General features: G+C 34.7%; 1 protein-coding gene across 5 annotated transcripts in view; it reads left to right on the forward strand.

Moving 5' to 3' along the window:
• MKLN1 (muskelin 1) overlaps positions 1-20,716 on the forward strand; it is a 353,982-nt gene that overhangs the window by 262,093 nt on the left and 71,173 nt on the right. For all 5 annotated transcript variants that reach the window (XM_068549469.1, XM_068549467.1, XM_068549471.1 and 2 more), the window contains 3 exons: positions 2,543-2,620; positions 5,690-5,755; positions 17,673-17,785. In XM_068549469.1, coding sequence (XP_068405570.1) covers positions 2,543-2,620; positions 5,690-5,755; positions 17,673-17,785 — 257 coding nt within the window. The remainder of the gene's footprint in view (positions 1-2,542; positions 2,621-5,689; positions 5,756-17,672; positions 17,786-20,716) is intronic.

Here is a 20,716-nt window from a genome sequence, read left to right on the forward strand (position 1 = left end):
TTAGTTGAAGAAACAATTAGAGAATTTAATTTTACCTGCAGTGTTCAGAATGACTTTAAAGATCAGGAATGGGGTCATTCATCAGATTGTAACTGTTCCTGTGATTACTGCCTTAGGAGCTCTTAGAAGAATTTCCCCCAGTGGATTGTGATTTCTTTTTCAGAATAGTCACAGAAGACTTAAGGGGAAAGAGGAGATGGAGACTTTTCTAAGATGAACATAAGGTGGAATCAGCCAGACACACACAGTTCGAGTAAATATATTGGTTCTAACAGTGGTGGGACCCTAGTATGCCACAATTTGGAAGGAACCTCAGGCGCTATCCAACTCTTAAACACCAGTTTTGCAGATGAGGAACTTGCTTGACTTATCAAAAGTCATGTAACTAACTAGTATGGGACACTTTGGTAATATGGCAATTGGGCACTATTAAAAAGTATGAAATTTATTACTTTTCTAATTGTCTCTATTTTTGCTTTGTATTTTTCATGTCTTGAGTTTTCTTATCTCCCTCAGTTTTCTACTCATCTCCATATACTTCCATCTTTACTTTTTTCTGTCTCTCCTCTTCAGTTAGCCATTATGTGGAATTAATATTTTAAAATCATTGTTTATATTGATTAATTTTATCTTCTCTGTTTAAGGTTTTTAAAAAGGATCATTTAACTTTTATGTGCCTTTCACAAAATGGAATAAAATTTAATTACTGTGTTTTACTTCTATATAATACTAAATTTATGATTAATATTTTATTATCATCTTATCATTACTATTAATAGGAGCCCCACAACATTTTATCTGAAAAAAGAAAAGATTTCCAGCTCTTGTAATGGTAAACCAGTATTGGCCAGAGTAGGCTGGATGGGGCAAGAATTGTCAGAAAAGCCCATGGGGGAGTAGGTGATATGATAGAAACACTCTCACAAAAATAAGTTGTGAATCCACTTGTTCCCCTTACTTTAACAATTAAAACATAAATGCTAATTTGTGAGTGCTAATTTAAGAAGGAGAGAACTTTCTTTTTGCAAGAATTTTTTAAAGTCCCACGGGCAAAGAAAAAAAGAAACTAGATGAGTTTATGGGATAGAGGTTTTCAGTTAAAGCCATCTGGAAAGACTTGAAAGCTGAAGGGTGTGGTTAAGACTGAGTTTCATAATTACCCAGAAAAGAAAGAGATTAGGGAGGTTTTTGTAAATTACACAGTCTCTGGCAAGTACACAAGTCACAGAGAACAGGCAGTTTTACTTATAAAATCTTCGGAAAAGTATTTGCTTTCAGTGACTAAATGAAGCAAAAGGGAATCCTTTATTCAGATTGAAATCAGAGTAAAGTGACAGAATTTATAGTAAAGGTAACTTTATAAATTATAATCTGTTTGGGTTCATGTAAAAGCAAACCCTAGTTTAAAAAGTAAGGAAATGTTATTTTATCATGTAACAAGAAGTCCAGAGATAAGGTAAATTTCATGGTTAGTCAATTCAGTGATCCAGTTTCTTCATCTCTCTCTGCCCTGTCATCATTATAGAGTTGATTTCATTATCAGACCTCTACAAATGGGCTATAGCAGGGATGTATATTTGCATACAGATTCTGAACATTTCCAGGGGAACAAAAGTACATTTTTCTTCTCTGTAGAGTCATTTAAAAGTAAGGAAACATTTCCTTGAAGGCCCCCGGACCCCCCGCCAGAGATCCTCATGTTTCATTAGCCAGAATTGGGTTTCATACCATTCTTAAACTAATCTTTGTTGAGGGGCACAGGATTAGGACTTGATAATAATTTGGGGTAGAATGGATGTATGTGGGGAGTTCAGTCTCCATGACCACCGTAGTACCTAGTGTAACAACTAGTTACTGTACTGTAACAACTCCTCTTAAGAAGGAGATTTAGAATTTATTAATGAAGTAAGTAAAGCATAGTGAAACATGAGTCCCAGCCCCACCACTCAAGAGCTGTGTGATCTGGGTTAAATTCATTAATTTCTCTAAATATGCATTTCCACATCTGTAAAATGAAGATGATAATGCCCAATTCATAAGGCTGTTTTTAGAATTAAATCAGATAAGTAAGATAGCACAGATTCTAACATATAGTATTCAATAAATATACTATTACTATTACTGGTACTTTTATCTTTATGTAGTTTTGTACTCAAAGAAAACTCTAAAAATGGTATTTTCACTTTAAAGGATTAGTTGTTTTTTTTCCTGAAGACAAGGGCCTCGACCAAAGTTGTTGGAGCTCCCATTTCCTTCTCTAGCTTTTTTGTATAGTAGTACAAAAATGGGGGAAACTTAGTAAGTTTAGTATGAGCTGCCACTAAAACAATTCGTTTACATGGTTGTGTCAACTGATACTTTGCTATTTATATTTGAGGTAGCATAAAAACTGAACTGACACATTTTATGAAAATGTGCTATTGTATTAGTGACATATTAGTAATTTTCTTTAATGCAGGCGTCTACATTTTGGTCTTTTTTGCTGTAATAAAAAGTGTAAGCTGTTAAGGTGTAATTCTCTCTCATTCTTTTATATTTGCAGATGGCTTGTTCAATCAGTATATCAGTCAACAGGAATATAAGCCACGATGGAGTCAAATCATTCCCAAAAGCACCAAAGGTAAGTCCTACCTTCTAGGTTGTGGGTGCTTTTCCTTTAATGTCCCAGTTTCATGTATCCGAAGGTAGCTCAAGTTTAACTGTACCCTATTAATGAAAAGCAGGTGTTTAAAACAAGACATAGGTTCCTCAACTAGATGGCAGAGGAAGTTAATTATATTAAATTTTTCTTTTAAACCTTTTTGTTTTATTGCTATAACAGAAGGTTGGGCATTTTTTACACAGAATACCATCATAAACTGCTTTTATAGAGACACTATAAAATTATAGGCTATTGTGTTGTAATCCCAAACGTGTCCCTGAAAAACCTAAAGTTCTGCAAAATTGCTCACAAAAGTTAATAGGGCTTATGAGAGAAGTAGAAATGGGACATACCATTCTAAATCTGTGGAACTTTATAGTCAGATACTAATGATAAAAACTAATATAACCAGATACTAATAATAAAAAATAACAATTCTAATAAAAATAAATACTAGTGCAGTTAAATCTTTATAGGCATTTATATTGAGCATCACAGTGATTTTGGAGCTTTAAACCCTGGGGCTCATTCTTCTTTCTTTGAGCTATAGACCCTCAAGGACATTTGCTTCTGATGAAGACTATTTTTATCAAAACTTAAAATCTGACCTAGGGTGTGGTATTCTTCATTAATCTTTCTTTTCATATGGGGGAAGTTTTTGTCACGTCTTCATCTGCACTCACTGCTTTGTCAGATGGTTAATACAGTGGAAAGAGTAGCAGTTCTTTAATGCAACTATTTGCATTAAAGGAAGGCAGTTCTGTGGATGGTCAGCTTTTTTCCTGTGGTCTTCATACATTGCTAAAGCCTTCATTTTAAGTGTGAGAAAGCTTTCCTCAAATAGTGTTAAACATTAATATACTGGAGAAAATTGCTTATGAACCTCCATAATTTCTGAGTTATATAAGCATCATTTTCCTGCTTTATCAGTCATATATGAGGTAATTTTCTTCAGAAGTGCATGTTGTAGCAAACAGACTAGTATATTTGAAAACTAATGGATTAATTAAATATATAAAATGCAAACATACTGACAGTCTTCTTTTTTTTATGATCAAATATCTGTCTTCTTTATTTATTTTAAAAATTTATTTTACTTATTTTTGGCTGCGTTGGGTCTTCCTTGCTGCGTGCGGGCTTTCTCTAGTTGCGGCAAGTGGGGGCTCCTCTTTGTTGCATTGCGGTGGCTTCTCTCGTTGCGCAGCACAGGCTCTAGATGCGCGGGCTTCAGTAGTTGCGGCACATGGGCTCAGTAGTTGTGGCTTGCAGGCTCTAGAGCGCAGCAGGCTCAGCAGTTGTGGCACATGGGCTTAGTTGCTCTGCGGCATGTGGGATCTTCCCAGACCAGGGCTCAAACCCGTGTCCCCCGCATTGGCAGCCGGATTCTTAACCACTGCACCACCAGGGAAGTCCCTACTTTTTAATTTTTTTTTTTTTTTTTTGGCTGCATTGGGTCTTCGTTGCTGCATGCGGGCTTTCTCTAGTTGCAGTGAGCAGGGGCTACCCTTCGTTGCAGTGCACGGGCTTCTCATTGCGGTAGCTTCTCTTGTTGCATAGCATGGGCTCTAGGCGCTCAGGCTTCAGTAGTTGCAGCATGCGGGCCCTAGAGCACGCGGGCTTCAGTAGTTGCGGTGCACGGGCTTAATTGCTCTGCGGCATGTGGGATCTTCCCAGACCAGGGCTCGAACCCGTGTCCCCTGCATTGGCAGGCGGATTCTTAACCACTTTGCCACCAGGGAAGTCCCTCTTAATCTGTTCTTGAAAGTGGTAATACTGACTTTACTAATTGGGGGAAGAAGGAAGAAAAGGGCGAAACTTCAATAATAATGAGCTGTAAATTCTAAACCTAGCTATTAAAAAGGAGAAAGAATTTGCAGGAAACTTCTGAATGTTTAGTGCTTGAATACAGCTTCAGTTTTGCATCTTATTTATAGTATACAAGAACTGACATTTCAGTCTTTTTCATAATACCACTGTGGAATTAGTAAAAATTTGGATGTTCCCGGCACTTTGCTGGCAGGCCAGTGGTTAAGACTCTGGGCTCCCAGTGCAGGGGGCATGGGTTTGATCCCTGGCTGGGGAACTAAGCTCCCGCATGCTGCAGGGCGTGGCCAAAAAATACATAAATAAAAAATAAAAATAAAAATGCCCTTTACCTAAAAAACACAATTTAAAAAAAAAATTGGATGTTCCCTATTTTACATAGGAGAAAGCTGATACAGGGAAAGTTATTACCTAAAGTAAAGTATTTCAATTAATGGGAGAGTTACAAAGAAAACCTCAGGTTTTCTGGTTTACATCAAGTAAGGCATTAGAATCCTGTAACCTTTTGAACCGTTGAAATTGTTATATCTTCATATATAAAAGACCTGATATAAAGTAAGATAAATATAAGTTAAACAATAGTTTTCTCCTTCAGAGGTTTAAAATTTTCACTGATTATATTTAAACCTGCCTATTAAGCTTTGTGATGTAAATAAGAATCAAAGGGAAGCAAATCTTACATTTTGTCAGACAGTACTACTTAAATAAAATAGTTGGTAGATTATGTGGGAGATGATTTCAGAAATATTGGCACAAAATTAATACAGTGAGGAAATTATCATTAATGTAAAACTTGCTAGCATCTTAGTTTTCAGTAGCTAGTTTTATGCTCATTATACTAATAAACCATGCCTGGAGTTATAGACCTGTGATCTAGTTCTGTGATTGTTTTCCATCTTCACTTTGTCACTTCACTAGTTTAGAGATTTTACATTTTTGTGGAATATCCTGTGTCTTTGCTGATTTATGGCATTGGTCCCAAATAAGTTGAAAGTAGCTTCCAGTTGCATTAAGAGCCTGAAAGCAATTAGAAAAAAAGAGCAAGATAATTATTATAAACTTAGTTATGTCATATTATGTCTCTTACGAGTCCTCTTATTCTTAATATTGAAAGAATAAGTGTGTGTTATTTTCACTACTCATTACAGACTTATGAATGAAGTTACTCTGGATATGCAGTTGTTCTGTGGTATTCATTTAAAGAAAATATTGTTTCTACTTCAGGTGATGGAGAAGATAACCGACCAGGAATGAGAGGAGGCCATCAGATGGTTATTGATGTTCAAACAGGTGAGGACTACTTGGAATGGAAAGCAAATTCTTTAAAAAATTATACATTATTAAATATCAGGTACTCATAAATGTGCTTCTTTCCATTCCTTACCAAGTTAAGTGTCATTGGCCATAACCAAGTAGCAAAGAAAATAGGCATTATCTACAGGTGTAACCTAAACTAAGCAATGGCACGTCAGGGAGGGGAGGCTGCTGCACAAATGAAATTAGATGACCTAAAAGAAATGTAATGTGCAGCCCTTTAGAGCCGTGTGTGTGTGTGTGTGTGTGTGTGTGTGTGTGTGTGTGTGTGTAGTTTTATATGTGTTTGATTTCCATAATATACTGTGGAGTATTTCTGGATTTTTAGTGCATTTATATTTTAATGCCATAATATGGGAATTGTTGCAGTAAAAGAGAATTAAGATATATTTTAGAGGGAGAGAATGTAAAATTAAGTAGCCTAAGTGTTGGTAGATGCATAAATTGCTAAACACTGTCCACAAGCCTATAAGTAATTTGTTTTAGTTAGTCTTCTTTGCTGCCTTTTTAATTTTATTCTGCAACTTGATACTGAAAATTTTCCTTAGGTTTCTACAGCCTAGAACAGCTTAAATACCATTATATTTAGAGGTTAATGCTAAAATTATAATAGGTTTCAAACTACCGTCTTGAAAAGCAAATAATACCAAGAATTTTGTATAATTTTATTTTATTATTTGGTTTTAGAAAACTTTACCACATACAATGCCAGTATCCACCCAAATAATATTTTACTTTTTCCAAGTGTAATAAAAACTCTGTTCTATTATTGTATTATGCTGACAGTAGTGCTTCAGGAATAAAGTTTTTTTGACTCATTATAATTACTAAGATTATTGCAATGCAGATAATCATCTAGGCATTAATGTATTTTCACAAATGTTTTATAAGTAAAAGGAGGAATTATAATATTTAAAATTAACTGCTAAATTTGTGTAGTAACCTGTGAGTTTGTTTGGGAGTATTATTAGGGTCTCTTTGGAAAAGGTTCATTTTGAGGCATAGGAATTTGCTTTCCTAATCTTGGCCCCTCTTCCCAGACCCCTTCCTTCCCACAAAAATAGGCTTGACTCAGCTGTAGAGTCTTAAGCATCTTTTTTTCTACCTGAGAGTTCAGTAAATACGCACATGCTTATTTCTCAAAGAACCAGATCTATACAGAAATTTTTTTTTAATCCAAAATTAAATACAGTATAAAAAAACAGTTGAAAATTTGTGTTTAGATCGTCTACAGTAGCTTTTCTCCTCTTTTGAACATACAGTGGAATTTATAATGCTGTTCTTCTTTTTCTCAGTCATGATGAAAATATTATTAAATTCTTTTTTTAAAAATTGCTAATAAAATACTAAAAAAGAGTGTTGAAAAGCTACTTTAATTTTCTAGACAAAATGCTCTTTTCCTTAAATGCGAAAGTAATGTGGTTTACTTTAACATTTAAAGTTCACCTTATCAGGGAGCAGAAGGAATTTTCATAGTGCTTACTGTGTTGCTTATTGTGGAATATGGACTGTATAAAATAGGTAAAATAAATGTGTAAGGAAAGAGAAAGTTTTTCTCTTTTTTTGTAATCCATGATATTTGAGAATGGAAAATGAGAAGATTCAAATGATAGGCAAATATCCTGACAGAACTTTGTGTGAGCAGAGTCATTGACGATTAAATGCTGACTTTTCAGGTCAGAGATCCTTGAAGTAAAATACTTACAGCATATAGTGATAAAGGTCCACATATTTTTCTGTAATATCTTGGTTTTATGCATTAAGGGCAGGGTTTCAGCAGACTCAAGGTCCTTATCCCCATTGCCTTTAAAAAAATATTTCAAGGAGAGGAAAAGAGTTGTTTCAGTATTTACTTGGTTTGCTTTAGAAACAATAATTATAAGAAAGCAATGACTTAAAGTAAGTCATTGTAAATAAGTAAGAATGACTTATTATAGGCATGGGATATATTCCAGATGGAATCTTTAAAGGCATAATCTCTCATAGTTTCTGAGGATTTATTATAGGTTGACAAAGGTCTACAATGAAAAATTGATCAGTATCCATACTTCTGTATGAGCACTAGTTGATAAAAATGTAATAAAAGTACTTTGTGAATATATTTTTAAGCAAATATTTCTACTATAGGAAATTTAGGGGTTTAGCCATCAATAGAGGGATTTTTTTTTTTCCATTAATTAATTTATTTATTTTTGGCTGTGTTGGGTCTTCGTTTCTGTGCGAGGGCTTTCTGTAGTTGCAGCAAGCGGGGGCCACTCTTCATCGCGGTGTGCGGGCCTTTTACTGTGGCGGCCTCTCTTGTTGCGGGGCACAGGCTCCAGACGCGCAGGCTCAGTAGTTGTGGCTCACGGGCCTAGTTGCTCCGTGGCATGTGGGATCTTCCCAGACCAGGGCTCGAACCCCTCTCCCCTGCATTGGCAGGCAGATTCTCAACCACTGCGCCACCAGGAAAGCCCCCCAGTAGAGGGATTTTTATTTAGAGCCATTTTGTATCTGTTTCAGTGCTTTTTTCCCACCCCCCCAAACTTTCTTAATGCTGGGTCAAGCTTTATTTAGGTTCATGTGTGATGATTAAACGAGATTTTGAGCCTTTAACAGGAACCAAAAATTTAAAGTCTGGTAAAACTAAATAATCATGATAGTTAATATAAAGTTGTCCATAACTCAAGTGAGCTTGATGGTCAATATGTTACCATTACCACTTATAGTGTGGAAACACTACTAACTATGTGAACGGTGAAGTTGAAGGGGTTTAACCACATTCAGATGATCCTTTGTATGAGTAATAGGGAGTATGAGTTATAGGGATGGTGTGTAAAACATATTGGTATGGAATTCTTTATAAATATATATAAATGAACTGGTGATGCAATTAGGGTTGGGATCCAGATTGAGATAGAGGAGAAATGCAGCTTCTGAGGATTCAGGTGTCTGGAAGCAGAGAGAAATGTAAGGAAAGATGCCCTAGGACTCAACCAAGTCAGAAAAAGCTTTGAACTTTCATAAGACTCTAGAATAGTGGTTTAGGTTACGTTTAAACAGGTGTCTGGTTGTGAGGGTGGGTAATCCAGGAATCTGCTATATCAAGAGAAAACAAAAGGAATTTTTAAAATGCCATTCAAAAGTCTAGTAACTGCCATACCCTGGCATTCCCACTCTTTTGTTTCAGCTAACCATTGCTGTCTATATTCCTTTCTATCACCATGCTCTATCCTCTTAGTATTTCCTTGTTTTCTTAGATGAGGCTTCATGAATGGGCTTTTAGGAGGCCCATGATACTCTTGAAATGGTATGTAATATTTTTATCTGCCTTTGTGGAGTTTACTGGGAAGATTCATTACCTATGTATTTTTTAAAGGGTTAAATATTTCTATTAAGTTTTGACATTACATGGTAAGTAAATACTGCTGGTATTCATATAAAATTTCAAATGAAATTCCTTGCTCTGTGTAAGTGGTATTCATTGTTAAAATAATAGTGTTTCCAAAGTAAACTCTTGCCCACCTTTCCTCTACTCTTGTTTTTTTTCCAGATTATTTGTTGCTAGATATAAGGTGGGTGAGGAAGAGAGTAAAGGCGATAAAGTCAGAGAGATGGTGAGGGGCAATTGTGTTGAGTTCTTTTGTAAGAACTTTAACCTTTACTCATAGTGAGATGATTAAAGGAAAATATTGTTGGGTTTTGAGAAATGTTACTGACTTTGCATTTTAACAAAACAAATTGGGTGAAGGGCAGAAGCAGAGCGACCTTTTAGGAGGCAGTTCCTTACCAGAGAAGTGATGATAGCATTGGCTTTTACTAGAGTGGTGATCACAGTGTTGAGAATTGGTCAGATTTGGGATGTATTTTGAAGATGTCACATACAGCTGACAGGATTTACTGATGGATTGGATATGAGGTGTGAGCGAAACGAGTAATGAATGACTCAAGGTTTTGACCTGAGTAGTTGGGAACATAGTATAGCCATTCCCTAAGATAGGTAAAACAAGTGGATTAAGTATGGTGGGTTGTTCAGCAACTTGTTTTTAGACAGGTTGAGATGCCAGTTAGACATTCACGTATATAGATATGTCAAGTAAGTGGTTAGATATATTGTTTGGGGTTCAGGAGACAGGTCCAGGCAGAATAAGCATTTCCCTTTCTGTATTTACATAGCACTTTGTTCATACTATTATTTTTACTATAATGATTTCCAAATTGTTTTAGAGTTGCTTGTGTAGGTGTTATGTATCCCATTCCTCTCTACTCAGCTTTCTCCTTTCTACCTCCCATCCCCAATATTCTTATTGATGGGAGAAAGACAAGAATATTGCATTATTTATTTTTATGGCCGCAAAGCCTGGTATGGAGTAAGTGTGTACTAAATATTTGTTGAACTGAATCAAAATTTTAAAATCCATTTTCCTTCAAGTTGAAAAATATTTACTTGGAAACTACACTCTGATATTGCTTTAAACCTTGATGGGTGGATTGTGTCATGATGTCATTTGTTGTAATATGCTGATATTTTTCTGAGGTGAATTTATGTTATTGGTTATACTCTAATATATTTAAATTTTCTGGTGATTCTGTTTGTTCTTTTCTAGTATATAGACTATATTTCCTTAAAGCTGTAGTTCTTATTACCTTGGGACCTAGGTAGAAAAATTAAATGTTATGTAGACTTTGCATTTTTTTAGGTAACAGTTGGTGCTTTCTGAATTTAATTTGGGTGTAGGAGCAGAATCTGGGATATCTTTGGGATTTTTTTCTGTAGAAATTCTACTTCTGTTGTAAAATTATTAATAGCATAATTTACCAAGGTGGTTTCATATACTTTTATTTCATCATTTATGCACCAGAGTCTTATAACTGCTATCATCAGGTTGATTTTAATCATCTTCAAAGTTGTATTTCTTGTTAAGTCTCTGAAAGAACCTTTTCTAGTCCAGTCTTACTGATATAACAATTAAATATAGTGGTTGGAGGTTGAGTGTGTGGTAAGGAAGTGTGTGTGTGTGTGTGTGTTAGAAAGAGAGAGAGACATATCTGGATTTCAATCCTGACTTTACCACCGACTTTTTGTTTGATCTTGAATGAGTTATAATGACAATAAAAACAGGAATAATAAATTAAGTTGCTGTGAGAGTTAAATGAAATAATGTCTTATATGTAAGTATCGATATATATTATTTATATAATATGTATTTTTATATGCAACATATTAATCTACAAATGTATACTGATTAGTTCCACTGAGAGAATTTGATGTAAATTTAGAGATCTTTCTTTTGTGTTTGTTTTTTTGACAGAATCTCACAGTGGAAATATTTTTAAACAATTTAAAAATTTTTGAAAAGCAATTTAAAACAACATGAAAAGCAGTGCTGTGTTGAGGAAAAAAAAATCTCACCCATAATTCCACGTTCTAACTAACCAATATTATTTTGGTATAATCTTTTCATCTTTTGTATATATTGCCCTTATTGATGTTTTAGAAAGGAAAGGATAAATATACTTTTAGATTTTTAGGAAAAAATATTAAAACTCATTTTAAGAACTTTTTCGTTAAGGATTAGGTTGATTTAGTAGTAGGGTGACTTTCCCCAAGTAGAATTTGAAGAAACTAGAAGTTATGTCTTTATAAGGTTGGTGCCTAAGTAGTGAAATATAGTTTAGAGAAGCCCACTCCTTATTTTAAATATGCAATTTGAAGGTTTCCTAAGCAAGGACTCTTAATCTGTTGAAGTTATATACAAAATTTTGTTTGTATGTACATTTTTCTGGAAGAGAATCCATGAATTCAGATCATCAACGAGTTAAGAACATCTTCACTAGACTAGAACTTTTTTTTTTTTAACCTGAGGAGTAATATTTATTAAATACCTACTACATGTAGAGATTGGGATTAGCACTTTTATATGTTTATACGTTTCATTTACAACTGAAAAGGTAGATACCTTCACTTTACAGAATAGGTGGTGCTGTGTGCAGGGCTGTGGAGCTGGGATTTGAACACAGGTCTGTAGGACTGTCTGGCTCTAAAGCCCATGTTTTTGCTGCTGTTACTATAGTGGTTCTTAGTTTTCTAATGCTGAAGTTACAGTGAAAATCTCAGGTGTGATGGGTGAAAACAGAAAATACAGTAGATTGTGAGGTAAGTCCTGAGACCTCAGCAAATTTTAAATACATAAATACTAATAAAGCATATCACTTCGCTTATAAAATACCATAAAGTGAAATTGAAAAACATAGTTGATTCCTTTACATCCTTATTAAAAGCTATTGCAGATATAAAGAGTAAGGAACAATAGCTGACCTAATAATTGCTAACATTTATTGGGTGCTTCCAATGTGCCAGGTATTTCACTAGACTAAAACTTCATAGAGCTCGTTTCAGCTTCTTTAAAGTGACTTGTATTTCGAAGCAATTACTGCTTCCCAGTGTTTCATTTATCTTGTTTTCTTAAATATTAAAAAATTAATAGTCCCTGAATTTTCTTTTCCTTTTTCAGTCTGTAGATATTTTTTTCATTTTGCTACAGCTCTAAGGATAGACTCACCATTTTAAAAAGTACATGGTGGCATAAATTTTACTCTGATTTTTCAAAGCTTTCTTCTATCCTAAGTGAATTCTATTATTCTTACCAGAGAAGAGTGTAGTATTGTATTGAATGTAGTAGAGAAGGAATGTAGTATTTTGTCCTACTTGGGAGTATATGTCAATTTTATTGATCATAATTCCTATACCTGGCATTTCTCTACTTAGGTTATTCAACTCTGAATTGGGTTTCAACTCTGGGTAAAATAAGGCAAATAGAAAGAGAAAAAGGCATGTCTGTTTTGCTTCAGTGTGGAAGTCTGTCCAGATGAAAACTTAAAATATCCATGGTACCAGGCAATTCTTTGTTCAACTCTCATTGAATTTTAAGAACCTACGGTACCAGCCTTTTTCCCTCTCTCAAGCAGAATAGGTAGTAAGATTTAGGCAAAATCCCAGTATTTGGTATCTATAAAAGAAGTTGCTTGTCACTTGAAAGAACCGTTCTGTGGAAATCTGAACCTCTCTGACTGTACCAATTATATGTAAAGTGCTTTCATATTTTTTTTTAATGCCACATAATGGTTTTCCTTGATATTCTTTAAAGAAGCTATTGAAGAAAGTAGGTAAACATGGGTTTTGGTTTTTAAATACAAATATATTCATATGACTGTATTTTTGTAGCTACGTATGACACGAATCTTTTTCTTTCATACAGTTATCAGAAAGGAATTCTAAAATATAGCCCTAATACAAAGTATATTGTCATAGGCAGAAAATACAACCTTTTAGCAGGGAAATTACAGCCATATGTTGAATTCACCCAAAAGATCAGTCTCTAGTTTTGTAATCATAGCCTTATGTAAGAAATATAGCTCTCGGGACTTCCCTGGTGGCACAGTGGTTAAGAATACGCCTGCCAATGCAGGGGACACAGGTTCGAGCCCTGGTCCAGGAAGATCGCACATGCCATGGAGCAACTAAGCCCGTGTGCTACAACTACTGAGCCTGCGCTCTAGAGCCCATGAGCCACAACTACTGAGCTTGCGTGCCGCACACCTAGAGCCCGTGCTCCACAACAAGAGAAGCCATGGCGATGAGAAACACGTGCGCCACAAGGAAGAGTAGCCCCCACTCAGGGCAACTAGAGAAAGCCCACGCGCAGCAACAAAGACCCAATGCAGCCAAAAATAAATAAATAAAATAAATAAATTTTTTTAAAAAAGGCTACACAAAAATTCACCAATTAAAAAAAAAAAAGAAAGAAATATAGCTCTTTTTAAAAAGAGAGACAGATGAATCCAGTTGATAATCTGCTGGGTCTTGAGAGTTCAAGGGAATGGCTAAGGAAGGTAAGGTTAAAGAGCATATAAAATATCTTTCCCCTTCTAATTTATTCTTCCCTTCAAAAATTCTAATGTCAATCTAATGTCCTATTAACTACACTTTCAGAAGGATTAAACTCTTAAACTAAATGTCCTGACAGGGTTCATTTTTATTTTGAATATAAATTTGTGTTTCTTAAAAGTTTTTTTTTTTTAATTTCATTTGTTTTTCTCTTCGTGTCTGCATTAAACTAGGAATTAAGCTAACCTCTGTTACAAGCCTAGTAACCCTCCACCTACCTCTTCTTTTTGACACTTGAATTTTATATAAGGTTGGGCCCATGCTATGTCAGTGCATAGTATATGCATTCTATACTGTTTCAAAGTGGAAAGATGGATTTAATTACGAAAATAGTGTGCCATCTTGTGGAGGATTATGCAATCAGCATAGTCTGATTTACCCCTAAGAATCAGAGGAGGAGGATAGATATTGCAGTTGGGCTCATAAAATAAAAAGCCTGCTTCTTTGTGCAAAATGGTGTGAAGATACTGATGTGTTAACATTTCTACCTTTTTCTTAGTGTATTTAAGATCTATAGATTAGTACTATTGGTAGTAAGTAGTTGTAGGGGTTATTTAATACTGATACGAAAAAAGACCTGTAAAAAAGACTGGTTGCATTTTAGCTTTTGTGGCCTGAGTAATAACTGATTGATTGATTGGTGATTGGTTCATTTAGTCTCTGAGAATGAAATTGGTTTGATATCTTGAACATAGGCTATTATTGGTCACTTTATTTCCGATCTTTCTGTTTCCCTGGCTCCTCCTTTTCAGTAAGTCCTATATGCTGCAAGTTCAGATCTGACCATGTCACATCTCTGCTTAAAATCTTCTGTTGCTATTTAATACTATACTGTCTGTGGAGTCAAGTTCAAAACCTTTATATTGTCATTTAACCCATTTCATGATGTGGCCACTACCTGTCTTTTTAACTTATCTCCACTCCACTACTTTTTTTTGTTCTTTTAAAATGAACAGTGTGTTTATTCATCACACAGTTTTCACCACTGTGCATGCATTATTTAATTCTCATGGTAGCTTTAGGAGATAGGTACTCTGTGCCATTTTAGAGCTGAGGAAACCAGTGGTTAAGGAATTTGGTGTTGGTCACACAGCTGTGGTGATAGAGCTGCAGTTCCATCCAAGATCTGCCTGACTTTAGATTCTGTGTCTTTTAAAACACTTTTTGTGTGTTTTTCTGTCTCTGTACCCTTGTTTTACTTTTTACTCTGCTTGAAAAGTCCTCTTCTCTTTCCTTCATTCTACCAACAAAGACACTTTCTGATGCATAGGTCAGATACCACTGTCACCATGAAATCTTCCTGAGTCCCCTCAATCTGGTATATTCCCTTCCCTTTTTTGAACCCCCGTGGTGCTTTTTTACCTTTCTTATGGCACTTAGTCTACATTGCATTATGGTGATTAATGTACTTGTTTTATATTCTTCACTAAATTGTAAGCTCCTTGAGGGTAGGGATGATGTCTTCTTTATTTTTATTCTCTAAAGTGCCTTGCCAATTCAGATTAGTACTCAAAAAATGTTGAGTGAACATTTCAGTGAGTCTGGGAGAAATAGCCTCTGTAGCCTGTGCTCCTTTAAGAAAAATACAGAGAAAGGGCTGCTGCATGAGGAGGATTGTGCTGCCCTAGGGATGTACATGAATTGTTATATAACCTATAAGCATGAGAGTGGACATCCAGTAAACCAGGCTACTGCCATGTTGCAAATAATAGCATTTTCTTTTTTCTACTTTCTTCTCACTACAATTTTGTCTGATTATTTCTATAATCTTTAAAAGTTTTTGGTATCCTTTATGCATTAAATAATATTTTTGCTGGTGTTTGTTTCTAGATAATATTTCATTCCTGAATGATTTAACTTAAATGATTAGATGATTTAATTAAAATTTTGTTATACATTTCATTCAGGTATGTCAAAAGGTCCTGTTACCATCTGATTCATTCAGTTTTACTATTAAACTTTAACTGGGACCACAAAGCATTCACGAACAAGAATGACATCTTGGATTAATTCCATTGGGATGCTTGCTCTGTGCCAGATTTTATTTTGCTCAGCTATCAATGAGGCTGTTGTGGAAATGTGGGTTTTCTTTGCTGTGAGAATTTATGCGTACAAAGAGACCTGCTTTTCAGAAAGAACATTGAGAACCCAGATCCCAAGAGGAAGGGTTATTAAAGTTAGTGAACCAGGGTAACCTTATCCAAAGGGTGCCCAGAAACACTGTAAAACAAAAGGTCAATTGCTATTGCTATTTCAGTTATATACCCCCTCCCTCTCCAGGCTTCAGAATTTAATGGGGTTAATTGCATTTATAGTGAGGCCTTGGCAAATAATTTTTAAGTCAGATGAAAATTCTTTAATTTTTTTCCGTAGAATTCTCAGTATCTGGGTATTACTGTGTGCCATTTGGGAAACAGAATGTTACTTAACTAATGATAATGGATTGTTTTATACTTCTGAGAGATGGCAGTTTTTTAATAGTTTCCATTATTTCACGTTTGTACAGAGCCAACAGTGTTCAAGGCACTGGGTTAGACATGGAAACATATAATGACACTGTTTTCATTGCGTCAGTGGTACTTAGTAACTACAAAGTATTTTGTGTATATGTGCATGTTTTAAAGGTAGAAATGCTGTTCATGCTTGACAGCCTTCAGAATGTTTTCATGTAACTTATATCTGAAGAACTTTACCACCACACTGAGAGTTTGTAAATGAAAAAAATCAGGACCCAGGCAAGTTAAGTGACCTATACCTGATTACCCATTTAGCACTAGAACTGTTCCAGTGGTCTGTTCTTATCCGGAAGCATTGTTTTAATTTCCCCTAGGTTCTTTCACTTAGACAATTCACTTAGAGTTTGAAATTATATGAAAATATGACAAAAATCTCTTATAAGACATCTCTATGAATGGCAAGAATTTTCTTAAGTAGTGTTACAATATTTCCAGGTGCATTTCAACCCTTCATGATGGGATGTAATTTAGATGACAGTCTCCGCATATATTGGCCTAGGGCATGTCAGAGAGTAGATGGCTTTATAGTTTTCCTGTAATGTATTATATTTAACTTAAAAAAATGGTAGGCATGTATAACCAGTAGACATAAGATATTTACAAAGGGAAGAAATATTTGAAGAAAGGAAAGGCACTATTATTTTATAAAGCAAGGTAAAAATTTTCACTGGTCACGGAGCAAGAAATGTTTTATCACGTGATAAAGTCCATAGGTATAATAGACATTTCAGAATTAGAAGAAACCAAATTCTCAAGATACCTGGAATGACTTAAAAGTTGATTTCTGAGGATTTAAATCTACCACAATATATTTGGAAAAATTTCCCCCAGTTTCCATGGGAATATCAAGGCTATGCATCACTTTATTCTTAAGATATCTAACTTTAACTCACAGCTAGTTTTAACCATTGTTTTTTGTATTGTAATAGAAAACAGTTTTAATGTGAAGTTTTTTCAGAAGTAGCTAGATAGCTTTATGTTATATTTTGCACTGTATATTCCTCTGGGATTTCTTTTTTTTCTTTTCCCTTTTTTTAACTATCTGAAGCTGCTTTGTTAAGAAGCTGGTAAATGTAAATTTTTTGTGGCCTGACACAGAAACTCCTAAACTGGCTGCACATCAGGATTCCCCCTGGACACTTTAAAAGTACTGAATCTTTTTACCCACTGAAGACCTATGGAATCCGAATCTTAGGGGATGCCTCCTAGTTATCTTTATATTTATAAATCTCTCAAGATAGTGGTTCTGCAGCAGCCCTTCCGTATGCCTATATTTAGGAAATACTAGTATTTACTTTGGAATGTTAACCAGTTTAAAAATCTCATTTTTAAGTTTACTTAGATGTACCTTCTTAAATGATCTTAGAAGCAATGGCTTGATTTGTGTGCCTGTACTTAAATTTTGTTCTTAAGTTTATTTTTTTTGCACGTATTTTTCTAATTTTCACAGAGACTGTTTATTTGTTTGGTGGCTGGGATGGAACACAAGATCTTGCTGACTTCTGGGCATACAGTGTGAAAGAGAACCAATGGACATGTATCTCTAGAGACACTGAGAAAGAGGCAAGTTCTCAGACTTTTCATCCATCTGTATTACGATAGGGGTGTGGTCGTACACTTCTTTTTCTGAATGATTTGTATTCTTTGTAAATGTCTATCAGCAGTGGTAGCAGAATAATTTGTGGTGACAAGTTTGGTTTAAGTATTCTTGCATTCCAGCTTCTATACCTGGTTCTTCAACTATTGGTACATGAACAAATCTGTTTTATAGAGATAAATAGAAATGGGTATCTAATATAATTTAGTTTTTAACCACTTTAGTTAAAATGTAACTGTGTAACTATTTTTTTTTCTCATGTTCTTGTCACCTCTACTCTTATTTTGAACATTTATCTTATTTTTATTTCCTCTGGAAAAATGTGCTTTTGATTCTTCACTATCTTACTATTTTGGCCCCTCACTATTTGACTATCTTATCAGTTTTCACAAATGATGTATATTTTATTTTTAACTAAAATTGTATTTATGTATTCATATGTGAGTCTGTCTGTTGAGACATATATACATAAAGCTTTTCCATAGTGAATAGGATGTCTTGGATTTACGGCGTTCTTTTATTTAACTTTTTGAATTAAATAAGTGCATAATTAATTATACCCTGATATAAAGCACATATTCATATATTATTTTTTTAATCATTATAGAATTTTTTATTGTACTTTTTTCCCTCTAAGCAATTTCAGATTACAAGGTGAAAAATAAACTAAAACAAAACAGTAATAGCAGCAATGAAAAGGGGAGGAAAAGACCTAATTCAAAACCACTGATTTTAATCTAGGAAGGCCATTTTTTAAAAATCTGGTGCTATGTCTTTAATCTTAGGAAATTAGATCCTTGTTTACTTGGTGTGTTCCTTTGTTAATCATTTGGGTAGTTTTTATCTTTTTAAAGAGATCTTAAAATTCTGATTTCTATTTATTATCCCTGTGAAAATGGCCTTTGCCTTTTCAATATTAAAGTACCATTTTCTGAAATGATTATTTTTATCCTCAACAAAAATAAAGACAGATCTTAAAAGAATACATATCTGATTTCTCTTAAACTATTTTAAATCTGAGTTAATTGTATTTGTAATTTTTCTTGCAAGAAGCCTACAATTCATCCTGAAATCCTCCCTCTTCTTCATTGAGGGTATCTAATTAGGGCCTAAAGTTCCACTGGTTCTAGCACTCAATATTGCGTTTCAGATGTTTCTTCCTCTCTATTCCTTTTGGCACTAATTCCAACTTTGTGGTTTCTTTCTTAAACTTTTTTGCTTCCATTGTTGATCTCCAGATCTATTGTCCATTCATTACCACAGTCTTCAAAAAAAAAAAAAATTTGGCCATGTGACGCCTCTGCTTAAACCCTATGGTTAGCCTCAGTCCCTGTTTCTGTTATCTACTGCATTCCATATATTACATTACAAGCACCCACAAAACTTTAGTGGCATATAGTAATAAGCATTTATTTTGTTCACAAGTCTGTAGATTGGTGCGCTCACTCATGTGCTGGGAGTCAGCTGACTGTCAGCTAGTCTAGATTAGCTTCTGAGACTACTTGGCTCTGTTCTACATAGCCACTCACCTTCCTCTTGGCTAGCATGAGTCTTGTTCTCATGTAGGGGCAGGGCTGCAAGGAGGATGAAGTAGACATGAGCGCTCAATTAGATTTGTTATTGTCCCATTTTCCCAAAAGAAGTCATGGGACCAAATCCACAGTTATTGGGTGATGGGCAGCACTGTCCAAGGGCATAGATACAGGGAAGTGTGAGTAATAACAGCAACAACAATAATAAAGAAGTTTATCTACCTTAGTTCCTTTTGCTTAGAGTAAGAACTTCAAATTTCTCATCATAATTTGGTCCCCATCTACTTTTCTAGCCTCATTTTTTGACTTTATGTGCTAGCCATACTTATAGTTGCTAGAATTATTCAACGTTCTCACCTGTGTTCTTTGTAATAGTGTTTTCCCAGTTTGGAATTAACAGAGGCTGCTCCTCCCATGCACCCAGCTTTTATGTAGTGTATGCCTACTTACTCTTTAAAACACAGTTCAGACTTCAGTTCCTCTGTGAAGCCTTTCTTGACTTCCCTAACCAGAATTAGAAGCTTCCTTTGGTGTGAACACTTAACCCCTTACATTCCTTGAATGGGTTACTGTAATCATTGGTTTACATTTCTGTTTCCCTGTGGAGACTCTGAATTCCTTAAGGCGTGGATCATATGCTTACTCTTTAGTGAGTAAATAGTTCAGATAAGTTAAATAAAAAATTAATGCTGGAGAAAAGCAAAGGAATGACAAATACAAAATTCAGGAGAGTGGCTGTTTTGGCAGGAAAGGGCGATGGATTACAGGGGTCCTCAAAAGTAATGTTAATGTAATATTCTAAGTTATATTTAGAATGCAATTAATTATTTAAAACTAGTACTGGGAAAATACAGAAATTATTTTGATGAGAACACTTTTTTTCTGTTATTTTGAAGTCCATAGAGATAAGTAAAGTGGTGATCCAGTACTGGAATTCAGATTTATTATAATTTATTACTACTTTCTTCATTTAAACACCTAAAAACCTTTTGTTGATCCAGCAGTGAAGTGAATGAGGATATATGGCTCCAGCAAAATGCTCATTCCTTCCAAAATTGAACAGAGTTTCATTTTGTTTTTTACACCAGTAAGTACAAGTTTTATTGTTTGATGATACCCCAGTGCATATGTTTTAAAAGTATGATATGCAATTAAAAAGCAAAATTACTATGTATAAAATAATTCAGCAACAAGGATATATTGTACAGCACAGGGAAATACAACCGTTATTTGATACTCACGTTAAATGGAGTATAATCTATAAAAATATCGAATCACACAGAAAAACCAAAATTAATTTAATTCACTTTAATTTACTTAGACTAAATAATGTATCTAATAGCTCATGTAGTAGATTGAAAGATA

The sequence above is a fragment of the Eschrichtius robustus genome, chromosome 8 (assembly GCF_028021215.1).
Source record: "Eschrichtius robustus isolate mEscRob2 chromosome 8, mEscRob2.pri, whole genome shotgun sequence".
Classification (NCBI taxonomy): Eukaryota; Metazoa; Chordata; class Mammalia; order Artiodactyla; family Eschrichtiidae; genus Eschrichtius; species Eschrichtius robustus.